The following is an 8,483-nucleotide window of genomic DNA, read 5'->3' as shown; positions in this document are numbered from 1 at the left end:
TGGCATATAGAAGCATAGGGAGAGAGAGGAGAGGAGAGGAGAGCAGGAGGGGAGGGGAAAGAAACTCGGAGCATCATGGGGGCTATGAAAAACTCTTCTGACTTAGTGGAGCGCCACCTCCTTTCCATTTTTCGTGATGCCTGCTTTAGGGAGCGGAGCTGCGAGCTGTACCAGTTATGTTACTGTCATGTGGGTAAAAATGGACTATTTTAAAAACAAGTGTATTATAGTTATTTGCTGCCCTACAGAGACCTCAAAGTGGGCTGACAAGAAGGGAAGCCCCATTTATTGAGTTTGGTTTATTTGTGGGCTGTGCATTATGTTGTTGTTTTAGACATGGTGATTGTTGATGGAGCACAGTGGTGCAGGTCTCTCCAGTTATATATGTGCACATATAATGGTGTTTATTTTCCTGTCCTCTGCCTCACTGTTGGAGCTGCTGTCCCACAGAGCTGACAGACTCAGAATATAAATAGGTTAATATCTCCAATTTAGAGGTCGACCAGACAAGGGGACAGACACTCTTCGCTCCTCGTCTCCTTGACAACAGTGAGCCGATGACAATCATTCAAGACCAGACAAGTCATATGTTCTCTGCAAAATCCCCTTGTGTCATGATAGTTTATCAGACAGGCAAGGGCGGATCCAGGGCGTGGCACCAGGGGTGGCTGGTACTCTGGTCTGCCAGAGTCAAAATAACCCTAACCTTGGGAGTAAATAAGGAGTGCAGCCATAGTTAGCTAAGTAAAGGACCGTGTCTCATTTTTACACAAAAAAAAACTGGTTTATTCCTAATAATGCATTAATTCATAGAACTAGAGGTTTTATTTACTTTTGACATGTATTTCAAATGTACCACCACTCTGTCTGTGCCCTAGCCTGGCCAACCCATTCAAAATTTTCTAGATCCACCACTGCAGACAGAGAGAGATAAGAGGCACCACATTGGTCCACTGCAGATAACTTGACATAAATTCTAAGATACCAGTGGCCATTGACCTATTGTATAAAAATATATGTTATGTTTTGTATCCATCCATAGCTAAAGTAAAATGGTAAGTGATGAACTATACTATAAACTCTATAATGTGTTTGAAACAAAGACGCAGTCATTCTTCTGTTTAACAGAAGCACCAAAGGCTTTCCAGCTTTAATGGATCCAGTATAAACATCTACCGCTTATTGTTAAGTACTTTTTACATGTTAAGTGTCAATGATAAAATCTTGCAAGCACTGAAGACTTATCAGTGTTTAACTATGTCCTCTCTGTATAGCCTGACGACTGTGCCCTTCAGCTGTCCCATAATGGAAGCTACCTGGACCTGGAATCTACCCTGGCAGAGCAGAGAGATGACCTGGAGGGATTTCAGGAGGAAGGAGGGTAAGATACTGGAACAATCATGAATGCTACTGTCTGTCTCTGAGCCTTTTCTATCACCAAATATTAAAAGCAAACAACTGCCTGTTCACAATGTGCTGAAAAGAAAAATGCTCTCTTATTGCACTAAAAGTTAAAACATGAAATAAACTTAGAATCCTCTTTAAAATGTTGGTCATTCAGTGGACCATATTCCTTGCACTTCAAAAGGCACAAGAGCGACTGACACTGCAGGTGGATAATGTGTTGTATGTTACTTGCCAGGCTCTGATTGTCCAGGAAGAGGTTGTTCATGTTTTTGTGGTCAAACCACAAATAAAACTATATTTAAGAGTAAGTGATTTGGTAGTTTGAGTCAGTCAGACAATGATGTGATTACTGGTTTTTGAGAGGAGAGCCAGGCAGAGAGAGATTCAGGTGATAAGTGTGTGTTCAGGTTGGCTGTGTGGGCACATTAAGATTCCTGTGTGCTGTATTCCTGTGCCTAATTTAGTTCTATTACAGCGTTTTGAATCCTAGTGATACTCGTTCCAAGATGCATGAGGGAAATATTCCCTTTCCTGGGCTTTAGTTGATCGAGCTCTCCTGCGATTGTGTGGACAGGCTGTACCCCACCTGAGGGACCTCTAGTCTCAGATGTCTTTCAGCACTTTGACATTTGAGAGGAAAAAGACTCTTTAAGTTGAATATCAGCGTTATTATCCTCATTAATACCTCTGTGGATCAGTCATTAAATGTCTTTACAGTCTCACTGAACCAGGATTCAGTCGCTGTTGTTACTGAATTAGATTTTTTAGATGTCTTAAAGCACATGATGACGTTGATGTAGTTGTATAATATGTAGTCATAATTTGATTTACTTTTTTTTTTTAATATCAATTCTTACATGGTACTAGTGCCCTTTTTGTAGCAAACTTAAAGTGTCATAGTTTCCATGGCACTGATCCATTCATGTCCCTTAAAATTCTTGACCCACCTGGCCGAGTGGCAGCAGTGGCGTCACCTTATTCCTCTTACAAGGTGTACACCCGCCCTGCCAGCACAGCTTTCAGCCTATAATTTAGCCGTATTGTTTAATGTGTAGTTAAATGAGGCTTTGCGTTGACATAACTCCTAAACCTGGATGAAGAAGAGAAAGGTTTAAAATTGCATTAGTTTGATTTCTGTTTCACACTCTTTTCTTTTGCCAGTGACTTTATTGACTCCATATGTTTTTTCATGTACTGTGGAGTATGTTGATATATCGTTCATCTGCCACCCACTTTAGAAGATCACAAACCAAAGGTTGGCATGAGAATTCCTGGTCGGTGTGACCACAGACGTACGGATTTATTTGTTGGGAATTCATAAGCTGCTCTCTGGCTTTGGTGTTTCTATTGGACAGTAAGTCCGTTCCCGGTTCCATCTGAGATTGTTAGGAGCTTATGGGAGGCTATTGAGAGCTGCAGGGTTAAAGTGGTCCACTTCTTCTCTTGTTGAAGAGTGAGCCTGCCAGGGCCTGAGCTGTGCCAGCTGGCACAGGCTGGCGTGGATGTGTATCATTAAACCCACACAGTCTTGTCTGAAGAGGTTTGAGCTGTAGGTGGTTAGCCAATTATTTTGTATAAATAGGGCAGTTCTGCTTGCTGCATGTTGATTTGTTAGGTGGACTAATAAAAGATCTGATGAGGCATTTCACCTTTACTTGTTCCATTTTATTTTTGTTTTCACTCTCCTTTTACTACATGAGGTCTGTCAGCCACAGTCTCCAACTCTTAAACATTCAACATACAGCAGAGAGAGAATTTATGTACTTCCCAGTGATTTTTTTTCCCTGAACTTCACAAGTTGATGTCTTAGTAGACCACGTGTCTGAAAAACACCTCAAGTAAAGCACAAATCTCACTTTTATGCGGCTTTTCCAAGTTTATTTTGGCATTGTCTCCTTCTTCTGGTGTGCCAAGCAGCAATTTGCTCATTACTGCACCTGCTGGTTGGGGCAGCTTCGACTGGTCCAGTACGAGATCCCGGCCACCAAACAGAAAGGTAAACCTGTAGGGGGTAATAAAACACTCAGGTTCCACTTGTTGCAGCAATGATATTTCATTAAAGGACTGCTACTGACTGCTGCATTTTAGTTTTTGTTTTGCCGTTTTACAAACAGTTTAGTCATCCAATGCCAATGACAATTCATTAGTTTTGTGCATATGCTTAAGTCATGACTGTGTAACTGGCTACTTGTATTTTAATAAAGAAGGAAAGCAGGAGCACTTTAAATTAAAAAGAAAGCCATACAAAAACAGCTGATGTATTATTTAGTAAAGGGTATTTCCTTCAACTTTTTTCCTTCAGTTTTTAATATTAAGACAAATAAGATATTGTGGACATTTTATTGTGGCAATGTGGTACAGTGAGGTTTTGGTATTGTTGGAGTCCTACAAGTAACATTCCTGTTCTAACTCCATTTATGAAGCTTCAAAATGGTGCTTTCATTATTTTTGAGTTCAGATTTTTCTTTGGAAAGAAAATAAAACCTTTTTTTACAGTATTGCCTCAGTTCCTAAACTCTCCTAATCACTGGCCTTTGAATCCATGTGTAATTGATATTAATGCCAGGTGTCTTTACAATGAGATTATATTGTGATCCTCTGACAGAGCGCTGCAGAGCCAGGAGATACCCCCGTCACAGGAGCTTAAGGCCCATAATGATTTCCACGCCGTGTTATGAAGCTCAGCTATAGGAGATTGTGACTCATAAATCCCCTGTCCCATCACTGATCTAGTCATAAACTGACCGTAGTGCCCAGGCATGAGCTCAGATATATCTGCACGGCTTTGGGTAGTCAGTGTGCCATCCAGGTTTGTAGCCGTGATAGACTGATTGACCCCATGCACACAATTTCCTGCATTTGTAGCCATGAGCTGAGATGAAGTATGCGGGGGCCCATAGTTAGGATCAGATGGAATGTGCTTACAGATGTTTATAGCCGTTGAATATTTTTATGGATTACATAGATTGAAGAGCTGGAGCCTGTCTTAAGTTTTCAAGGGAACTTGGTTCTGATGTAGTAGGAAACGTATTGAATTCATGTGTGGAGTTGTGTGTTGCCCGTGGTTTTGTTTTTAGTTAAATATGTGACATTGATTGGCAGATGATTAGTAAAGTAAGCCTTCAAGTGCATATTCCTTGGCTTGTCTTTAGGAGATGACATGAAGTGCTATTATTGACTGCATAATTGATTCAGCATGTGAAATGTGAAGCTGACACAGCGCTGAAGAAGACTCTTCTTAGCATTTCACTGCCCTGGTACAAATAATGCACATCAAAAGCTAACAGTTTCATGCTGAATATGCCTTTCTTGGATTTAGTGAGCGTTCTTGATGTGTTCGACAACACGTTAGAAGTTATGGGTGTTATAATCCCACCGTTATTACTCTTTAAGTCTCATATATTGAGAGTTTCTCATAATAGCCTTTTATTTCTCTTAGGTCAGCTCCACTTTCATTATTTTTCATTTTTCCGACCCACTTGGACATCGTACCGCAGACTCACAGCACACAAGATTTTTCATCTAAGGGAAAAGTGCATTTGAAAAGAACCAGAGGAATTGTCAGCCACAGTACTGCTTATACTTCAAGGAGGGAAATACATACGACACCGACTGTCCGCTTTGTGTTTGCAGAGCAGTTTAAAGGTATTATGAACAGAACAGCTTGGTGATTGTTCATTGTGTGTGTGTGTTTGAGTGTGTGACCTGGCCAGTGGTTAGTGGAGCAGCCCCTCTGAGGGAAATAAACCTATGGGCCGAGCCTCATTCTTTAGCTTCTTTACCCCACCTGGCTCACTTGGGCACTGCTGGTTCACCTAGAAGTGCTGAGTCAGTAGGCCTCTATGGGGCCTTCTGGTCTGGCATTAATTGGATTTTTGAGGGGAAATGCTGGCTTTACTCTATTCCAGGTGTGTGTGCATTCAAATTCTGTGGGTGCACATTTTGTGTTGGTTTAAGAACAGAGCCAGTAATTCTGCCTTAGATACAGCCAGAGAGCATGGAGAGCTGGAAGGCATCCACTGGTCCAGCCACTGCTGCTCCTCTGAGTATTAGGATTAAGGCAGAGCTTTACGGTGGTCTTGTACAACAGAGCAGTGACAAGAGAATGGAGATGAACAGAGGACATAATAATGTAGGATACACAGTTGGCAGGTACAGTTCTTAAGTTTCCACAGCTGCCATTAAAGCTAATAGTCAGGAAGCAAGACATACAGTAGGTAAGAAACTAATGTTTTAGGTAATGGTCAAGCTTATTTATTTTATTAGATTATTAAAAGTAGTCACTGCAGTCTAAATGGTAGCAACAGAGGTTTAAACAGAAGTATGGTGTTTCACATGATGAATCAGATTTAATAGGAGTGTGGCTTAAGTTGATTATACAGTATGAGGCCAGAGCAGACACAGATTAGACCAAACAAGAACTAAGGAATTCAGCAAATATAATATCCCATCATGTAGCCAATGTGTTATTTGGCTGGCACTCTTTAAGGTTATGGTTACTTCTGTTAACACTAGGCTACACCCTTCACAGGCCTGCAGCACTGTCTGTCCAATTTTCATGTTTAATTGTTTGTGTGTGGTGGTGGTGGGGGGGCTCACTTATATTCTATGCACGTTTGTTTAATTTGATAATGAGCATGTTGGCCTGTGTAGCCTCAGGTCTCGGTTAAGCACAGGGATACTGTTGCAGCGAAGCAGAGAGAAAGCAGATGTTCGTGACAAAATGGCTCTGGTTACCCATTTGCCTCAACGGCATCAGAGGGGATTAAGTTCCTCGTTGCCGTCTCATCTCACCAGTGAAGGTCCATGTTGACAGATGTTGCGTCTGTGTCGCCTCTGCTTGTGGCTGGATATTATATTTTATAAACAGTGAGCATATACAGACTTCCTTTGCCATGTAATCTACTTGGTGTGCATGTCAGCACAGCCACCCACTGGGTGACTGGGTGTGTGGAACACTTGTGCAGTAAACTAGTAATGCTGTTGTGCATTGGGAACACAGCTGTATAATCTGCCTTCTGCGTTGATGGACTTCTCTCTTCATCAGAGCCATTGCTGTCTGATCGCTACTAAGAGTGATGGTCTGCTGCTGGCACCGTGCCAGCCTGGACAATCACACAGCCACTGTGACGGTGGCATCAAAGCCCATTTGTGAGAGAAGCAAATTAGGAAGGGGGTGTTGCACAACTCTACCTGCTGTGCTCTTGTCTACAGTTGTCTACTGTGTTTGTTTGTATGCTGCTTTAGTTAGTCAGGAGGTTAAAGGCACAGTCTGTCTAAATCTTAACTACAAAGTGGCTCCTAACGCAAATAAAACACCATGGGATTGGAATGTGCTTTCTCTATCAAATTAATTGGGATGGCAACTAATTCTTTAGTAATGTTCAGCCTCAGTGTGGCATTAGGTGAGTCAATCCTGCATCCTAAGGCTGAGAGATGGACTAACGCATTGTTGGTTTTAGTCTTTTCATCCCTGTTAATCCTAAAAAAATGTAGAATATTGCCATTCTACAAATGTTACCTCAGACTTTATATACAATTTAGAGAGTGGGCTTCTTAAGAGGCAAAATACCCTTTGTAGGACTGCCAGCCACACCGCTCCCGCATTCACTTTGACAATTGAATAGAACTGGGGTGCATTGTTGTCGTCTTTGTTGTGGATTGTCATTCACACATTGTATGAAGTTGACAGGATAGTGATAGGGTCTCGGCACATCTCCATTAAGACAGGGGGTGGAGCTGACCTTCGTATTACTCCCATCCTTCATGTTCCCAGTTGTGCTCAAATGGCAGACATCAGAAGGGCTTAGATAAGACCGAACGGTACCATTTGTTGAAAAAGAATTTAGCTTGAAGATCATTTTGTACCTTTGCATGTTAGCCATTAAGCAATACATTTTGTCAGCACTTCTCTGCTTCTGGCATATTGATGGCTGCCTTAGATTCAGAGAGACGTTTCGTTATCGTGATACAGCTGTCTGCGTAACACACAGAAGGTCATGTACACACACATTGAAATGGTCTCAGTGGTCCTAATATCCACATAACATTGGTCTTTCTCTCCGTTTATCTTTTTTTTCACAGGAGAGGAAAGAAACACAGCATCATTCTTCGAACACAGCTATCAGTCCGAGTCCACGCCTGCATTGGTGAGTACTAAACTGCACATTTGTCACATCTCACTTTATGAGAGTAAGTTGGTCTTTCTTGGTCTTTATTACCACTGAGTCATGAGCTTTAATTACCTCCATTACCAGTAGGTTATTTTATTGAGGTCCTCGTTGAACTTGCACGGTGGGAGCCTTGGCGAGTCGCTGAGAATCCTAATTTTAGCGAGGATTAACAGCATTTCTACGACACTCTGAAAACAGAGTGCTGGCACGGAGCGGAGACTGAAAACATTTTATGTTTTCATGGTTACCGTGTTCTGTCACTTAGTTTTATTGGGTCTCCTGGTGTCTTTGATTAATGTGAGGGAACTAACTGAGCTGAGTGAAACACAGGTAAGTGCAACCAGCCCCCAGGGGCTGATTCAGTCGCTGTGAGAGGGAACTAACTGAGCTGAGTGAAACAGGCAAGTGCAACCAGCCCCCAGGGTCTGATTCAGTCGCTGTGGCTTCACTTCTGTTGTGGCATCCATATTTTATGATGGTATATACCCAAATGTTGGCATGGATTCCTCTTGTAGGCTTTCTTTACCTGCATCATTCTGGCAGAGATGCAACTGATAAATAGGTGTTAGTTATTTTGCGCCCTGGGGCATAATGGAAGAAATGAACACAAACTGCTGTGAAGTAATTTGCTGTAGACGCATAGGTGATTTAACTAAAGCACTATATACTGTAGTTGTCTGTAGCAGAAAGTGGAAGATGACACATTCTCACACAAAAACACACAGGAAAGTTTAAAAACTGTGGATCTGCAAAAGCTATTAGGTTATAAATTGTCAGATTTTAATTTTGGTCGTTTTCTCTAGCGAAATAGTAAAGTTAACCCAGACATTTTTCATTTCAGTAAAATCACTATGATCTAAGAATTATGTCTGATAACTGTCTTTAGTTATTTGTCCTTCCTGC

The 8,483-nt window shown here is 41.7% G+C and overlaps 1 protein-coding gene across 1 annotated transcript in view; it reads left to right on the top strand.

Annotated features, from left to right (window-relative positions):
* fhod3b (formin homology 2 domain containing 3b) overlaps positions 1-8,483 on the top strand; it is a 16,139-nt gene that overhangs the window by 6,727 nt on the left and 929 nt on the right. The window contains exons 2-4 of the mRNA XM_020612694.1: positions 1,275-1,381; positions 7,492-7,556; positions 7,846-7,910. Coding sequence (XP_020468350.1) covers positions 1,275-1,381; positions 7,492-7,556; positions 7,846-7,910 — 237 coding nt within the window. The remainder of the gene's footprint in view (positions 1-1,274; positions 1,382-7,491; positions 7,557-7,845; positions 7,911-8,483) is intronic.

This window comes from Monopterus albus, unplaced genomic scaffold (assembly GCF_001952655.1).
Source record: "Monopterus albus unplaced genomic scaffold, M_albus_1.0 scaffold127.1, whole genome shotgun sequence".
NCBI classification, from domain to species: domain Eukaryota; kingdom Metazoa; phylum Chordata; class Actinopteri; order Synbranchiformes; family Synbranchidae; genus Monopterus; species Monopterus albus.
Note: the sequence above shows the minus strand (reverse complement) of the source record. Positions and strands in the feature narration are given on the sequence as shown.